Raw genomic sequence first — 17,755 nt, 5'->3', positions numbered from 1 at the left:
CCCTGAACCAGGGTTCCCAGACCTGATTTCATGCACCAGAAAAGTTTTGAAAAGAAGTCTGAAGGGACATTTGAGTTACCAAGTTTTTGTTGGTATAAACCCAGCATTAACCAACCAATCAATAAAAAGCACCCGCACCAAGCGATTCCCTCTATCGTCATCATTTCATAACAGGGCCGTTCAACATCAGAAAAGTAGGGTAAGTAGTGAAATGGACTAGTCCCCTTTCACACACCAGCCCATGAGGCCTCTCACAGTCTCCCCCGGCCCCTGCTGCAGACTATGCTACAGCAGCAGAACCACAGCCAGGCCAGCTCACCTCTACAGACTGACTGGCACTCTCTTACCCAGAGGGCAGGTGTCACAGGACCCACAGTGCAGCCCAGGCTTGGCCCCCCGACACCGCCAAACTTCCGCCCCCCTGCCCTGTGTGCGGGGGATACTGAGGTCATCCCAGTGCAGCCTTGACTCTGCTCCTGTCATTTCAGCTCCAAGAGGCAGCCTGGGCGAAGCAGGGAAGATGCAGGCTTCTCGGAGCCGAGGGGCTGGGCCCTGCCACCTCAGGAAGGCGTGTTCTTCCCCTGCCTTCTTATCCTCTGGAACTACACCTCTCAGCTCTTTCCAAAACCAGCCATGTAGAGGCGTAGCAGGACTCCTGGTCCCTGGAGCACTTCTGAGGCTGGGGGACAGGACAGGCCCTGGAGGGGGCCGTCCACACCTCTGACATGGGCTGTGACACCATTCACACGGACCAAGGGTTGGAAAACGTTTTCTATAAAGGACCATGTAAAGAAGTATCTTAGGCTCTGCAGGCCATAAGATCTGTCCCAACTATTCAACTTTGCCACTGTAGCAGGAAATCAGCTGAAATCATATGTAAATGAGTGGGCCTGTGCCCCTAACTTTATTTCCAAAAACAGGAGCTTGGCCTGCAAACCTCAGTGCCACCCCATAACAGGGAGGATTGAAAGTGCCCCCCTAGAGGCGGTCATGCAGCAGCCTACACCTCTCACTGTGGCTGGTGTCAAAGAGCAGAAAGGCCTGGGGCAGCACTGTCGTAAGCCAGCCTGCAACCAAGCTCCTGAAACCCATCCTCTCCTCTCTGGCAGCCCCCAGCTCACATCTAGCTCCACCTCAACCACAGCTGAGCACACGCTCACATGCCCTGGCTGCCCTCCCCCAGCACGCACACACCAGTGCACATTCAGCGGCGCTGTTGCTGCATAAGCTCCTCTGGAAGACTCAACAGCTCCACTCAGTTCTGGGGACCTCTTCTCCGCAGAACTCAGGCAAGAAAGACCCTGCTTAGCTCCCAAGTCTCCTGGAAGCCTACCGTGCTGCCCTGAACGTGCGGACAAGTTCTGGCTCCCCTAGGGGACAGTATGTCCCCGACCACTGTGGCCTACCTCACTTCACACACTCAGGTAAAAGCTCTGTTGTGAGCAAAGGCTTGCAGTCTCCAAAGTGGGGGATTGGTGGCATTGCCATTAGTCAGGGAAGCCCTTCCAAGGCCAGGAGATGCAGCAGGCTAGCCTATCCCCAGCAATCCTGCTGGCCCCCCGCTTCTCTCACTCAGCTGGGCTGTGGTTCAGTAAATGTCTCAACAGATAAGGATAGTTGAGCAATGGACTGCTCCAACGGTCATGTTGCCATACACACCCTGAACTTGAGCTTGGCTTCTTTAGGGCGCTGAGTGCAGGTACAGCCTGGATGTTTCAATCAAGCACTCTTCAGTTTTCACTGCCATGCTGACACACCCTCCAGTGTCTGAGAGCTGCCCCCCTCAGGGGGACCCACCCCCTCCCATGACCAGTGTCCGGGAGCTGCCCCCTCAGGGGGACCCACCCCCTCCCATGACCAGTGTCCGGGAGCTGCCCCCTCAGGGGGACCCACCCCCTCCCATGACCAGTGTCCGGGAGCTGCCCCCCTCAGGGGGACCCACCCCCTCCCATGACCAGTGTCCGGGAGCTGCCCCCCTCAGGGGGACCCACCCCCTCCCATGACCAGTGTCCAGGAGCTGCCCCCCACTCAGGGGGACCCACCCCCTCCCATGACCAGTGTCCGGGAGCTGCCCCCCTCTGAGGAAAATGGACACCAGCACAAGGTGCGTGGCTCCTTTCCCTGATGTATGAGCAGAGGAACCTGGAAAGGGGATCAGGACCCTGAGTGAATGTCACAGTCCCCAGCCTCCCTGCAGGAAAACACTTTCATGGAAAAACTCCTTTTTCAAGAAATGCTTTATTGCTACAATTAGACACCCCTGTGTATAGCACAAACAAGCCCCCTGTACAGAGAATTATTCAAGTGGTAATACTGAGAAACAGTGAACATACACAAAAGGATACAAAACTAGACATTTAGATAACTAGAAACTTCCTAAGAAAAACTTCAAATGTGAAGTGCCTGTTAGAAACTACACCACACATGCCAGTGTAAATTTGGTTTTTATTAACAATCAACTTTCAAGAAACATTGCATCTAAATAGGTGAGGAGCTGCACAACTTACTTCCTACACAAAGATAAAGGCCTTCATTTCCCTATGTACAGGTTGTTCCTTGGGCTAGAGAGGGAAGTTGCAGATTTAAATCAGATCCAAACGGGTATTTGCCAAATCGACAGCATCACGGATCTTCACCCGTCTGTTCCATCTCCTCCAGCCCTGCAGCCAACCACCAGGCAGCAGCTGCAGCTCCAACCTGCTCAGGGTTACCTGAAGCTCCTGCACTGGCCCGACTACCTGGGGTCTGTACATCTGCAGCCAGGTAGTGCATGCCTGCAGGTTTGGAAACTAGACCTCTAAGATTGAAAAGGGAATTGAAGCAGGAAAAAAAACCGAGGTCTCGTTAGAGGCCTAGAGTAGGACAAGACCTTTCAAGGAGTTTTCAGGAAATTCTTAAAATAAACTCGGGCACAAAACCAAATTACTGCTGGAAGCCAAAGTCAGAAACCCTTGAGTCATACTGAAGCTTTTGGGAGAGTAAAGGCCAAATCAGACAGGGTGCCTGGTGACACCCAAGGCCGCTCCTGTCTCCCCTTAGCCTGGCCCACAAGTACCAGCCCTCCTGGCCCTGAGACCTGCATGCTCATCTCTTGTTTCTATATGGTTCAGCCAAATGCCATCTTCCCACTAAAGCCAGGTGCAAAATGAGGGGAAACTGGGGAATAATTAAGCCCTAAAATCACGTAGAGGGCAAGCTGACAGACTGACGGAACACAGCAGATCTGCCATCCCCATTAGATGGCAGTATAGCACAGCCTGGCCAGGGCTATGTGCCTCACTGTGGGACCCAGCGGGAAGAGGTGAGAGCTGGGACTAAGAACTGGGTCAGAGGTGCTCAACTGGAACCTGTCAGAAAAGAGAACGGCAAGGGGGCATCTGTGCACTGTTCCGAGAGAGGAAAGGAAGACATGGGACAGACGTCTACTGGCAGAGGGGCTGTAGGAGCATGGTGTGGGGTGATGAGATGGCGTTATGCTTCCTGAAAACAAGTGACAGGGCTTCACGGGAGAATGTGGCTGGGCATGGGAGCAACACACAGCTATGGTTACAAAGGCACCTTTGCCATAGGGGGTGCCAGCTACAGGGGGCTGGGAGGGGGGCCCTGCCCAGGGGCTGCCACTACCGAAGCACACTTACCTCTACAGGAAGCCTCGGTACTTTTCAAGTTCAGCATAAGGGGTTCCATCAGGGGAGACGGAAGGATTCCCACTTAAAAATCTACCGCTGTCTACCTGAGCACTCCTGGCTATCAGAGGGTGGTAGAGACACGCGCCTTGCTGAAGCAGTCCCCAAGGGGCAGAGGCAGGGCTGACACGGCTGAGAGGGGTGAGGTGGATAATTGCACTTTGGGGCACAGTGATCACAGGCATGGGCGGGAGGTGGCCTGGGAGACAGGAGGGTCGTCTGACCAGAGAAAGGGGTGAAGGGGTGGCTGCATCTAGACAGTGCCTGCTTGGCCAGAGAAAGACCACGGCAAAGCAGCTCCTCAGACCAGACCCCGTGAGCCCAGAGTCAGACTCTGAGTGAGAGAAGAGAGCAGAGCAGTCTGCTACCACACGCCTCCCTGAGAGCTGCTCAGACACCCTCATCCTTCTGACTCAAGCCGCAGGGCTTCCAGTCTGGAAAGCAAAGGAATCACCTTGTGTTTGCTTCATCCTGGTAATGGGACAGGAGGCAGCTAAGACACAGAGGACCCTGGGCACCTCACCCCCAGAGGAGGCTCTGCACATGCCCCTGGACACATGCACGTCACACCGCAGACCCTCCTGGCCTGCTTTCCTGGAGGTGACTCTTTTGCCTGGTGCGATAAAACAGGTTTTAAAAAACAATTTTAAGCAGACTTTTTAAGGGACAAAGGCCATTTGATGGTAGTGATTTTGGTTTTGTTTGTTTCATGCAGAATGGAACAGGAGATAATCCCTGATGACAGAACGGACCGATCGCAGGGCCAGGGGCCCCTAAGTGTCCTCTCTGCTCAGTCCAGTTAAGGCGACGAATGGGTGGGGTGGCTGGGGCACTGACCAGTGGACCATGGCAGCTTGCTGCTAACTCCTGGCCCTCATCCCAGAGTCTGCCTCTCTGACGTGATCCACGGACCCTCCCAGGAGCAGAAGCTGGCGGAGGTGGCAGGCAGCCAGGAGCAGCACCCTACACCAGGGCGGTGCGTGCTTCCTCTGTCAGGGTGACGCCGGCACAAACTACAGAGGCTTGTCTGTTTTCAAATGGTTTTTAAATATTCACTTTTGTTCTAATTACTCACTTCCTTTCCTTTTGTTTAGACCTCTAAACCCTTCCTTTTCATTGTTGACAAATGAGAGACATTCAGGGCAGGCCTATAAAGACTTGTCATAAAACAGGCTTGAAACCATAGGAAATACGCTCAAATTGCCATCCAGAATCCATTAATTCCCATGAAGTGTTATGGAAAAGCCTCATATCTGTTTGTTTTGTTTTATAGTCACAAGTCCCTTTAATGCACACAGAATGGACGTCATGTTTCTTAGAATACATAAGGCAAAAGGGGTTTTAGGGCAGTCATAACACAAAAGAGAGAATCACGTTCATGAAGAGAAGGTTTGAAACGAGACATTCTTTTGAATGTCAGTCTCACTGGACACATATTATAAAGTAAAGATTCTTTTTGTAAAGTGCTGTTTGCTTAGTGAACCACTGGCCACCAGGCACAGAGCACCGAGGCGGCTGCTCGGCAGTGTCGGCAGCCGGATCTCATCTCCCGGTTCTCCTTAGTGAGGAGGGAACTCCCCCATCGTGACCAGACTTTCCCAAACACTTCGCTCCACAGTGGGGACTGCTGCCAACTGGCAGAGGCTGAGCCTCAGGGCCCGGGTGCCACCCTGCTCCTGCTCTGCCCTCAGGTTTCAGTTTGGCATTTGATTCTCTCATTCTGCTCCAGACCATGGGCCAGCTCCCCCTATCCTGGTGTCCTGGGGCTCTTCCACCTTCCCTTCCCATAGACATGCTGGCAGAAGTGGACCCAGCTGTGCACAGCCGATGGGAGAGCTTTCCAGGAGACTCACTGAGGAGGGTTTAGAAAAAGAGAAGCAATTAAAATGAGTCACCTGCCCAGTCTGTGCTATTGAAGCACGCAAGAAAAGGGACACAGTTGGCAGTAAACAAGTTCCTTCAGCTGTCCGTGGATGTCCAGGAACACTATACCCTCCACACAATCAGACGTGAACGATTTCTGCTCCAGTGTCTTCAGGTTCTGTGCAACAAGAGTTTGTGTCGGAATGACAGAGTCCACGTCCATCTTTATTTTCAAAGTTGGGCTCTGTGAGTGCAGGTTTTTCAAAAATATTCTTTTTGCTTGTTTCTGGACAGTTCTGAACATAGATTACTCTGTTATAAGCCTTGAGTCTCTTCCACAACTGCACATACACTCTGCACTGAACGTACATAAAAAGAAGTCCTCCGGTAAAGCCGATGGCCACCACCACCAATTTAGTCCAAAAGGGCCACTCTAGGATTCCTGCAAGGGGAAACCGGGTTAGCCTATCAGCTGACCTTATTTAAGATCAGAAGTAAATAAAACACAACTTGGGAGCTTCCCATAACCCACGATGCTTTCCTCATCAAAGCCTGCTTGGTTGAAGGAGGGGTCTCCACTGCCTCTTACAGGAGGCAGTTCATGGAGATTCTCTCCCCATGATTTGATCTCTTCTGACAGGGTTTTATTAATTAAAAAAAAACACCTCATCCAAATAGGAGCCTGGTGCCTGACAGCTGATGGCCCCTCGACCCCCAGACGTCTGAGGTCTGACCTGAGAGGGAACCTGCGGGACCACCCAACCCAGAGACCCACGGGGGTTGCCAGGACCTCCATGCGGCGACCCCTCTGGTTCCCAGCACATACCTGTTGCCTGGCCTTGCTTGATCTCCTCGGTTGTGCGGTCGATGAGCACGTACAAGGACCAGACCACGCAGGTGATGGCGATGACATGGAACGTCACAGAGCACATGAGCTTCCTGCGCTCACTGGGCGTCATCTGCAGCTTCTCCCACTGCAAAGGCAGGACGCGGAGCGTGAGGCTCAGGCTCGGGGAATACAGGACACCAAGGGGGTGAGCACCTTGGTGGGTAAGAATGGCTTCCCCTCCCCTGTTCCCAAACTAGATGGATTTCCCCCAATACCCAAGTCATTCTCTTTAAACCACTTGGTTTCAGCCAGGTACCAGCTACAGGTATTCTGTCGAGAGCCAACTTTCTGTGCAATGAAAAGAAGCTGAGCTCGAAATGAGCTATGACCCACGACCAGCACCCCATCTGCTTATTCTTGCAAGCAGACATCAAATGGCTTGAGAAGGGACTGTGTGGTTTGTCCTGCTGAAAACGGCATGTTGGCCGCAGACATGGTGGCACATTGTACGTCTCCCTGACTTGCTGAGTGGCATGGGCAAGGGGAAGAGAAAGGTGATGACGCCACAACACACTAGCAGATGGGCACACCACATCGTGACGGTGATGGCAGAGGTCTCCCTCTCTGGTCCTCTCCTCCTCTGACAGCAACAGCGTGAAGCCGATGCTAAGAGTTCCTGGTACAAGCAGCCTCTACCAGCCCCACCTCCTCCAGGAGCTCACTAATTCCTCCCAAGAGCCAGATTTCCTTTGTTCATTTATTGCTTTCTGAATTGGAAGTAAACACATGAAGATAGAGAAAAAGAACAAAGTGTAAACACTGCATATCCTCCACCAGCTCTAGTCACAGCCGTTTCCATGGGTCTAAACAGGATAAGATGAAAGCAGAGCCTCATGGATTGTCTGTACTGGTCAAAGTGCCATAAGACTCACCTGGGAGGCCAGCACAGACTAGATACCCAATGAATTGAAAGCCTTTTATGGTGCGAAACCGTTTTTAAGCCATTTGCGCTGCATTCTCTAACGCCCAGACTGCTGTCTACGTGACAGGTGCATCTTTCCTTGGCTCGCTGCCCGGCTCCCCGACGTCCTGCTCTGTCCTAAGTCACTCGGTTCAAGCCTCTCACATGCCCTGAAATGCTCACCCTCACCTACTTGGTGCGTGCTTTTATCCAGAGACAACCTAGCTTCTGTCAACTCCTTTCACGTCACCTCCAAATCCTACTGATCCTTCCAGACTTGCTTCAACACCCAAACAGCCTATGATGCTACCGCCATTCTACTCCCCAGTGCTCTCGCCAAGGGTTACTTCCCTCTCTGACATCTGCTTCGCTTCACTGCCCGGGGCTAGCATTTACCTGGCACTGTTCTGCGCTGCTGTCTGACAACTTGATTCCCCTTGCAATTTACATGTTAAAGGTTTGCGATAAGAACAAGGTTTTACTGTTCCAGACAAAACCTTATGTTCTGGGCAGACAGAGACACACTGAACAAACAACGTCTACAAAGGACATGAGTGCAGGACCAGGGTCCTCTCAGAGGGAGCCATCAGCAGGGCCAAGCAGAGCTGTGATTCAGTAACGCAGCTCCTTTCTCCTACCTCCCGTCTAGGAAATACTTCCCACAGGAATATACAAATCAAGTTACTGTTATGCTGCGCTTTGTGCTGGGGAGGCATGCTAATCTCTAACCCATGGTCCTAATGAGAGGCAAGACACAAAGAGTTAACACATATCAAGTTAAATGCTAACTAAAATGTCACAAAACCATCTGTGGTCAAGGACCAAAGGACTGACACAGACAAGCAAGCAGGCTTTGTCGGAAGGGAAAAAACAAACAAGCACTAGGGGTGAAGGGCAAGGGCAAGAGCGCGCCTCCTTCTGCCTGCGAGGAGGGACTTGGCGATCACACCAGAAGCAGCCATCTCTACAGCATGAATGTCCGCAGCAGCCTCCACCCCCCGCCCCCCTTTTTGGAGAAATGCACACAGGAAGTTAAGGCGTCATTCCCGCAGGCCATGGTGCTAACCCTTCCCGCACTCATCCCAGCGAGGCTGCAGCCCTCCCGGGGCCTGGACACGTACTTTTCTCAGAGGCTTCAGCTTGGTCTCCATGATGAACTCGTACTTGCATAGCTCGCAGCAGCGCGTGTCAGAGCTCTTGATCCACTGCTGCAGGCAGGCCTGGTGCACGAAGTGGAGGCTCCCTGTGCAGCGGCAGGGGGTGATCAGAGGGCTGTCCTCATCCCCTTCACAGTGGCAGATCCTGGGCAGGAGGACAGCAGTTAGTGCGAGGGGGCCACATGACAGGGAAGATGACGCTTCAGTGGAAGGTCAATCCCCCAAAGAAAACTTTCAGAAACAAACATCACAGAATGACTACAAGCACAAAAACATACAAACACAAATGAGGGTAATTACGACAAACTAAAACTTTCTAGCTTACCGCACCGACATGGAAAGTCTGGATGGCATTGGGCATCAGAGAGGAAAAAATGATACAAGAAATGACAAAGCAGTCACTTTTGGTAAGATTTAAGAACTTCACGGAAAGACGAATTTCAGGCAACTTTGTCTTTCAAGCATCTTCCAGAACTTAAGATGTTAAAATAATTAGAAAAAAATTTTCTGTGTAAAACAAAACCAGCACTCTACCTTCCATAATTACCAATGACTTAAAAAGATGATGGAATTTGCTTTTTAGCTGTAATCACTGACCTCACTTATCTCTGTCCTCTCTCTGAGAGTAAACAGAGAAATCCCAGTGCCTCCCCCAGACCTAAAATAAAACCACTATAAGGTACTGCAATTTCATTTCTTTGTGCAGGACCCCTCACAGCAATAAGGGAGAACTTCAAATCATTCATTATTATCTAAAGGTGCAGCGTACATGCAACAGGATATAGCTACTAACCTCAGGAAACGTAATACATTTTTGAGAAACAAAGGGTCTTTTCCAGCAGCTGGAGAGCAGGTAGGGACACCCGGCCTGAAAGGAGCAGAGCTTTGCCCCTGGCCAGCCTGTCAGCTGTTTGTTTCTGTGACAGGGGTTTTGTGTCCAATTGTCAGAAATGATGATCACTGGCCCTGAGGGGGAGCGACTGGGGCAAGGCTGGAATGGGCAAGGCCTGAGAGTGGTGACAAAACGTGAATTCTGAAAGAGTTTGGGGGCCAGACAAGGACACTGCCCACGGGAGGAGAAACGGGTAGCAGTGGAGCTAAGAGCTGGGTAGAGAGGCTGCCTCCAGGTTAAAAAGGAGGAGGGAGAACAGCCTTTCCACACACACCTCGCGTGGAGGGGGAACGAGGGGTCCACACGAGGCAGAGAGGGGCGGCCAGTGCTGACAGACTAGACCAACAAGCCAGAAAACTTTCTCTCCCAATTTCTTTGTGCAAAAACAACTTAGTTTTAGTTGCTAAGAGTCAGCTTGACCTTTACTATGTGTCACTTCTTCCTCTTTTATCACCTGTGAAACTATCTTGGGACCCATGTCATAGAAACTGGTTTTTCAAACCATATCAACAATTTGCTCTTCTGGAGAAAACTCTTAAACCACAGTTGTCTACAACTGCCTATTCACTCATTTTCCTGAGACCTCACATATTAAAGCTGAGGCTACACACAGGTGTGGAGCAGAGGTGCCAGAATGCTGGTTCTCGGCTGACCAACCTGCAGGTGTCCCCTGACGTGGACACAGGAGAGATGGGGGGGCGTTTTTCAGAGAGAGGAGAAGGACAATCCAGGTCACTGTCCTTCTCCACTGAGCAGAGGGGCGCCCGCAGGACCTTGCTCTTGGACTGTGCGGAAGTGCTGTCCTCAAAGACGTCATCGTCTCCCATTTCATCAGAGCAGAAGCCTGTGCTCCCGGCCAGCCCTCCGGAGGACTGGGCAGCATGCAGGTACGCGGCACAGCCCTCCCTCTCGTGGGGCCTGTGCAGGCTGCTGGCGCCTGAGCCGAGCGAGAGCGAGAGCAGGTACCGGAGCAGCCGGTGGCTTCGGGGCACGGAAGCGCTGTCCGCCTTCTCCTCCCACAGAGGCACGGGCACACCCCCCTTGCCACCTCCCACCTCTGAGGCAGCTGGATGATTGGCAGACAGGGATGAAACACAAGACTGTTTGGAATGGCCCAGAGGTTTGCTATTCAGTGTTCTTTTTTCTTTATAATGGAACCTGTTCATTCTGAGACACGGATCTTGAAAGAGCACGAATTTCCCTTCAGAGCAAGTTCTTTCCACATAGTCAAAGCTTTCCAAAGTATCCTGGGCCTTCTCACCCATATCGTTTAGGGATTTTGAGAACTTTAGTGTTCTTCTGGATTTGGTATTCTTAGCAGGCTTCGAGGCCTGGGCCCATTCTGAACCACAGGAATTTCTGTCTGATGCCTGTAATGTGTCCTTACAGATAACTGTCACAGTGAGCCCTTGTGTCAGAGCACTCTGGCATTGAGCAGCTTTCAAGACAACAGCAGACTGCACGGAACTGTGGTGACAACACTCAGAAAACACTGCACTGGAACTGCATGCAGAGAACAGTGGGATAAAAGCACAGAAAGTAAAAACAATTTAAAAGAGAACAGACATCCACGTGAAGAAATGAGACTCATGGTACTTGGTGAGCAAACAGCACATAAAATTGGGCCAGCTGTTTGGAGCAAAGGCGTTCTGACCAAACTCATGGGAAATCAAGGACCCACACACACTAGTGCTTACTTCTGGGATGCACAGGAAGCGACTGTTACCTGCAGATGTCCTGATTGGAAGGCGTGACAGAAGTGCGAGAGAAGGCAGACACTGGAGCGGATGCCAGCGGAGGACCCCCAGCCTGCAACGACACACCTCAGTCAGTGTTCAGAAAAGAGTCCAGGCGATAGAGAACACACTCTCCTTCCGAACGGCAATGAGGAGAAAATTGGAGAATGCCTGCAACTTCCTAATGCTCGGGGAGTAACAAGCACTAGGTCCCCACAAGCTGAGACAAGACAAATCAAAGAGCACTCTTGGAAGTGGGCAGATGTGTACCAGGAAATTCCTGAGGCTGGAACAGCAGCACAGGTGTCCTGCAAACTTGATGCTCATTTATTTCCTAAGCATCTACATTTAGCTTTTTCATACACAAGAAACCATGTACCGCAAGGTGTATAACAAAAGCACAAGAAATGTGTGGCACATGCCGGCTATGTTGCGGTAATCCCCACCAAGGCTGGCAGGACCTTGTCTGCACCTGTCCCCTCAAAGCCTCATGGTTGGGCCCCCAAACCTTACTATCCTGCCAGCGCTCTTTCTACAAAAGGGAGACTACCTGATGACGGGGCCACTGATCCAGAGTTCAACCTGCGGCCCAGGAGGGGTCTGAGCCCAGAAGGCTCCCAGAGTTCTAACCAAAACCAATGATTGAGAAAATTTACATTGGAAAGAAACTGTAGAAGAGGTCAAGAGAGAGAGCAGGGGCTCTGAAAAGTCGTGAATAAGCCAAAATTAGAGAAAAAAATCTAGGAGAGTGAGGAAGTATCACCTGGGAAGAGAAGGGAAGGAGAGAAATAGCAAGAGAAAGTGTGGCTAGGCCAAGAATACAAAAGCACACCAGAGAGCCCTGCAGGCCCCATCTAGCCTATGGGGCCCTTGCGAGGCCTTAGGGAGCGGGGCCGCTCACTGCGTTTCCAGGCCTCACAGCACCACGGGTAAGCATGTAAATGCATCCTTTTCTCCTTAGGACAATGAGCCTTAGTGAGCGTCTGCTCCACGCAACCTAAATAACCACACGAAAACAGCAGTTGTCCCTGCGTATGGGGGGGCGGGGGGGAGGATTAATTCCAGGACCCCGTGGATACCAAACTCCAGGAATACTCAAGTCGCTTACATACAATGGCACAGTATTTGCACATGACCTGTATTTGCACACAGGCTACAGCAGGGTGTGAACACACAGCACTGCATTTGCATGGATTTAGCATAGTGCTCAGCGCCTGGCAAATTCAAGGTTTGCTTTTAGGAACTTTGTGGGATGTTCTTCCCCCTGAATACTTTCAATCCAGAGTCGACTTAATCCACAGGTGTGAAGCCCTGGATATAGAGGGCCAACGGTAGTGAGTCTGTTATCAACAGCATGCCCACATCACCACCCCACCTTCCCCAGGACCACTCAGTGGCCCTCAGCCCTCTCCTTGGTTCCTTGGGGAGACCCACTCAGGTCCACAATTTCCCAGCTGAGACCTGGCACCCCTAAGGGCGTAATCTCACTCTGGCACTCCTGCTACGGGACCCCCAGACATGGGTGGGGCCACCAAGACAGGCAATACCCCTTTCCAGAAGTTCTCCCCACCTCCCCATTTCCCCTCCCCGGCAAATGCACCAGCCTGGAGAGGACAGGTCTACTGGAGCACCATTCCCGCTCCTCAGCACAGGGAGCAAGCATTTTAAACCCAACTGTTCCTGCGGAAACCTGAGCCAAGAAGTCACATGCTATCATGCTGCCCGTGCTGAAGATCACGCAGCACTTCCTCGACTAGCACCCCTGCCGAGTCTCCAAGGACCTTCGTTTCCTCTCCCACAGAATGTGCACGGAAACACTGGGTATATTTTCTCTGAAAGAATTACTGGTCAAAGTTGTTAGGATTCTAATGTTTAATTTATTTGGACATATGAAAATGACACCCCCAAAATAACCTGCCACTACCTTGTCACGAGTCTTCGTAAAACAAAATGAGGGCGTCTCAGGACCCTTGGGGACACCATGCTGTTGCATTCCCATCCGTCTGCTTTCTCAGCACCGTCTCCCCAGGGAGCCATCACAGGCCCCACCCGGGGCTCCTCTGCCCGGCCAGCCTGGCCAGACAGCAGGCCCAGGCCCCACCATCTAGACTGGGTTGAGCACACGAGCTTGCGCTGTTAGTCACTGCGGAAGGAAGCGGGCTGAGGGGCAGCAACGCAAAGGTCCCACACTCCTCAGCCGCCTGCCGATACTCAGCCCTAACCCCATTCTGAGACAGGAAGCTTTCTTGACCTGCCTGCTGCCTCCCTTACTTGTGAGGCTGACAGCTCTGCTAGGCAAGGGTGGAAGTGCATCATGAAGGCCACCGCTGGGCACCGTTTTGGGGAGAAGTGTCGTCACCATGCCTCCCCAGCAGACCCTGGAGGAAAGGAGGACAGGAATATCTAGGGGACACCCTTGTCCCCTCACTGCCAGGAGGTCAGCTTTCCTTCCTCGATGTTGCTGGGTCAAGTTTCGTAGCCCAGACTGAGGTATGGAGGGAAGCCCCCTTCTCATAGGAGGGATGGAAGATGCACTGCTCACCCAGCAGACAAAGGGAATTACCCAATTATTACACCTCCCTCCCTGTTATCTCTGTAAAAACATCATCTCCTGAAACCACGTGTACTTTCCTATATCCCGAAGGGACGGGAAACCCTGTGGGAGGAATGTGTGGTCTTATCTGCAGAATGAGGCTTCCCCAGGGTCAGCGTCCTAGGAGGAGGCAAGTGTCAGATGGGAAATTGAAATAAAGAGAAAATGGCCTCTCGTTCCTGTTCTGATCTTCAAGTACTCCATGTCCAAAAGCGAAGTCTGGGGAACAGTCCCATGCCCGTGATCGGGGGCTGCTCGGAGCTCAAGATAGAAGAGCCTCTGGGCAGAACAAAGCTTGGATCAAGGAAGCAGCCAGGCTGCCCACATATGCGACAGGGCCTGAGACCACTTCTCTGCGAATTTCCCGTCAGGTGTCTCCCGGGGAACTCAGACACAGCTGTGCGTGTACTTGAGACAGAGCATCGAGCCTGGGAGACATGGCAGCTGTCCCAAGCCCCTCCTCTCTGTTCATCAGGAAACAGGAATAGTCTCAGCATCCTCTATCCACGTTCCTGCCCTCATTTCATCCTCTCCACTCTCACAAACGACCTCATGAGACTCTCCCAGCAGGTAATGTCCAGGCTTCAATAAGCCCCGCAATAACAGACAAAAAGTCTCTCTTCTTATTAGATCATGAGGTTTCAAGGAAATTTCAAAATCCCCTTATTGTTGTTTTACATAAATACAAACCAACGAATGCTTTATCCTGGCTGACTCCTTCTTGAAAAAGAGAAAACGAGCAAGACCTGTGGGGGCCATCGCAGCTCCCAGAGGAGGCTCCTTCTGTCACCAGCTGGAAGAGCATGTGTTGCATTCAGGACCGTCCACATGTGGAATGCTGACGGAAGCACAGCTCAGCAACTTTAAAGAGCTTAACTTGTTGCTGGTGTCAAGGGCAATAAAACCTATCAACCTACCAATGCGCATTTAAAACTCTCGCCTGATCACCAACAGCAACAAAATGAAGCCTACAGCTCCAAGTGCAGTTCCGCGGCCGAATGTCCAGGTGAGTCGAGGTGCCAGCAGTGTCCTGGCAGGCCCGGCAGCTGTCCACTCTCCCAGCACCCACAGGTCTCCTGCTCTCCGACAGCAGTGGGCAGGGCGCCGAGGGAGGCTGTGGGGCTGTGCTGGTGATGGGAAAGGGAGACCCTGCCACGCAGCACTCCAGCGAACTCTCTCCCTCCGTAGGGTCCGACCACAGCACCGCTACTGATAAAAAGTGTAAATGACCCTAATCAGAAAGTTCCAACGTGTCCAGAAAACTTAAGGCTCTGTGTTTCTCAAGTGCTTTGTTGGTTCTCAAACCAGACACTTTCCAGTCATGACAAGGAATCTAAAGTGATCTCAGTATAATAAAAATATTTGCAAAAATCCCCTCTTCGTAAGAAGTTGTAATCAATGATGCCAAAACAAACCTCCGGATTCTGTCTAGGCCCAAATCTCCGTTGATTTTATTTCTTAGGAATGACAAATACTGCCAGACATGTTGTTTTGCTGTACTCAAGTCAGTCAGGGGTTGTCTTGCCTATCAGACTTGCTGCTTCAAATGATTTTTATCAAGGCTGCCAAAAACATACAGAAAACTTCCCGCATATCCTTGGCAGAAGCTGGCATTCCTTCGTCTCTGTTTCCTTCGTCAAGAACTTACTGCCACAGGAAGAGTTACTGTAACAGACTCATGGAGTCTGCTTCTTAGCGACGCGGGACACCAGTCTTACCTTCCTGTTTCCTTCTTCCAAGGGGTTACCTCCCAACCTCCCTCTACCACCTCCCCCTTCTCGGTTGCAACCCCTACTGGGCCTTCTTTTCTTTTACCAGCAAAGCTATTTTCACACATTTGGAGTCTCAGGCCCCTAAAAAAAGTGAATCAGCCCGTCTGATTTACATCAACAGGTGATGGGCTACAAGAAATGGTCTGGTTGGTCTGTCTGCTTTAAGCCAGGAGGAATTTGGAGGAGGACGGGATCACAAGGGTAAAAGACAAGTAGGGCTCATGTTTACAACCGGCGGCAGAACATCAAACCAGTGACTCAGAAAAAAATGGGAAAGAAAGTACAGAGGAACTTAAAATACGAAAAGATGCTGAACCTCTCTCACAGTGAGAAAAATAAAACTATAATGAAATACACCATCATTAACAACAAGATTTTGTTTTGTTTTGTTTTTAAATCAAATAATACCTGTGTTGGCAAAAGTGTAGGAAAACAGGCATGCTTATACATTGCTGGTGGGAAAGCAAACTGGGAAACCACCATAAGATGGCAGTTTGGCAATTTCTGTCAGAATTACAAATGCACGTACACACATCCAGCAACTCTTCTTGTAGGAATTCATCCTCACACATATGCACAAAAGTTTGCACAGCATCATTTACTGCGGCAAAGCTGTAAACGCCTCAATGCCATGAGCTTGGGAGCTGAGTCAAGATGGGTATGGGGTATGCCAACAGAAAGGAGTGCCAGGCAGTCTTTACAGGAAGGGGAAGCGTGTGCCTGGTAATGGTACGTGGAGGGACAGGCCGAGGGAAAGCCACGTCCTGAGCACCGGTACATGCAGACCATCTGCAAGGGAAGGCTGCACGCTTCCAAGGCTCCTCTGAAACATGGAAGGACAGCAGGGAGCCTGGGTGGGAGGACACTGCCTTTTCATGGAGACCCTTCCCAACCACTACACCACTTCTACCATGAACGGGTATTTCCTCAACACAAACTCATTTTAAAAATAACATTTGATTGAAAGTTGAAGAAGTAAAATAAAACTACAGAAGTACAACCAACTGTAATGATTTTCCAACTCTGGGAAAGCCAGTAAAGAAATCGGTTTAGTAGGTCCTAACCAACATCTAAAAAAGTGAAACCCAGAGGATGTCAGAGCACACCTGACATCATAAGGACTAAGTCTTTAGGGAGAATGTTTTCTTTCAGTTTTATGTGTGAGAATACGGGAGTTTCAATGTAAAAACGACAACTTGTGAAGGATGATGGTCAAAATAATTTAAAAGTCATTACACGACTGTGTTTATACAAAGAAAACACAAAATACTAAAATAGGTAAAAGAAGATGGCTAAGTGAGGAGAGCATGTTACACTGTCAGCACAGCGCTTCCAAAGTGAAGGGCTGACAGCTCCCAGACGGGTCTTTCCTCTACATGGACAGCATCTGCCACCTACTGCTGTGTGACAAATTACCCCAAACTTAGTGGCACAAAACTACACAAGTTGATCATCTGACACACAGTGGGATGGAAGCCTCTGCTCGGGTCTCTCCCTTTCCAGAGGCCCTGGGGAAAATATATTCCATGTTCATTCGGGGGGTTGGCAGAATGCAATTCTTTGCAGCTTCACCACTGAGGAACCCGTCCCCTTGCTGGCTGTCAGCCCGGGGCTGCCCGCGTGCCCCATCAATCCCCCGGTCTTCAAGCTCACTCCTGCTTCCAACCCCTGACATCCACTAGACACCAGCCAGAGAAACCCTTCCACTTTGCAGAGCTCATGTGATTCCATTCGATCACTCCAACACGATCAGGGAGTCACAGGTTCTGGGCACTGATTGGGACATCTCTGGGGGCCACTTGAGAATTTTGCTTCCCAGGCCACCTCACGTTTGCCTTCTGCCCCTCCACTCCCAAACCAAGGGACAGTAATCTGCCTCTCACTGCTCGCTCGGCATCCCTGGCCTCCCATCACAAAGCCAAGAAAGCCTCACTCGATGTTCAGACACTGCGATGGACAGACTGAGACGGCATTTCAGGAAGTTCTCTGCTTAGCACAGAAGTTACTCTGTGAACACATGCTTAGTTATGAGAGGCTCTGATTTCTATACCTAAACCAGTTGTATTCAACTTTGAAAACGAGCTACAATAAAGGAGAGACCAGCTCTGTGTCTGCTCTGATAAATACACGTTGAATCTTGACAAAGGGCTGTACCAAGAACGGCTTACACAACAGCAATTAATTAAAACTGGCCATTGAAACGTAAACACAGAGCACACACAGAACAGGATGTATGGAGGAGTGTACTGAATGAGTCTCCTTATAA

The 17,755-nt window shown here is 50.9% G+C and overlaps 1 protein-coding gene across 13 annotated transcripts in view; it reads right to left on the bottom strand.

Annotated features, from left to right (window-relative positions):
- Positions 1-2,219: 2,219 nt before the first annotated feature.
- MARCHF8 (membrane associated ring-CH-type finger 8) overlaps positions 2,220-17,755 on the bottom strand; it is a 134,136-nt gene continuing 118,600 nt past the window's right edge. For 10 of the 13 annotated variants that reach the window (XM_088792142.1, XM_074337297.2, XM_088792146.1 and 7 more), the window contains 5 exons: positions 11,115-11,197; positions 10,046-10,891; positions 8,461-8,641; positions 6,376-6,523; positions 2,220-5,991 (listed from right to left, as the gene is read on the bottom strand). In XM_088792142.1, coding sequence (XP_088648268.1) covers positions 5,690-5,991; positions 6,376-6,523; positions 8,461-8,641; positions 10,046-10,891; positions 11,115-11,197 — 1,560 coding nt within the window. In that variant the 3' untranslated portion in view covers positions 2,220-5,689. The remainder of the gene's footprint in view (positions 5,992-6,375; positions 6,524-8,460; positions 8,642-10,045; positions 10,892-11,114; positions 11,198-17,755) is intronic. The other 3 variants (XM_074337293.2, XM_074337290.2, XM_088792149.1) reach the window with 2 other exon arrangements.

Source organism: Rhinolophus sinicus, chromosome 15 (assembly GCF_057876585.1).
Source record: "Rhinolophus sinicus isolate RSI-liver-muscle chromosome 15, RSI-T2T, whole genome shotgun sequence".
Lineage (NCBI taxonomy): Eukaryota > Metazoa > Chordata > Mammalia > Chiroptera > Rhinolophidae > Rhinolophus > Rhinolophus sinicus.
Note: the sequence above shows the minus strand (reverse complement) of the source record. Positions and strands in the feature narration are given on the sequence as shown.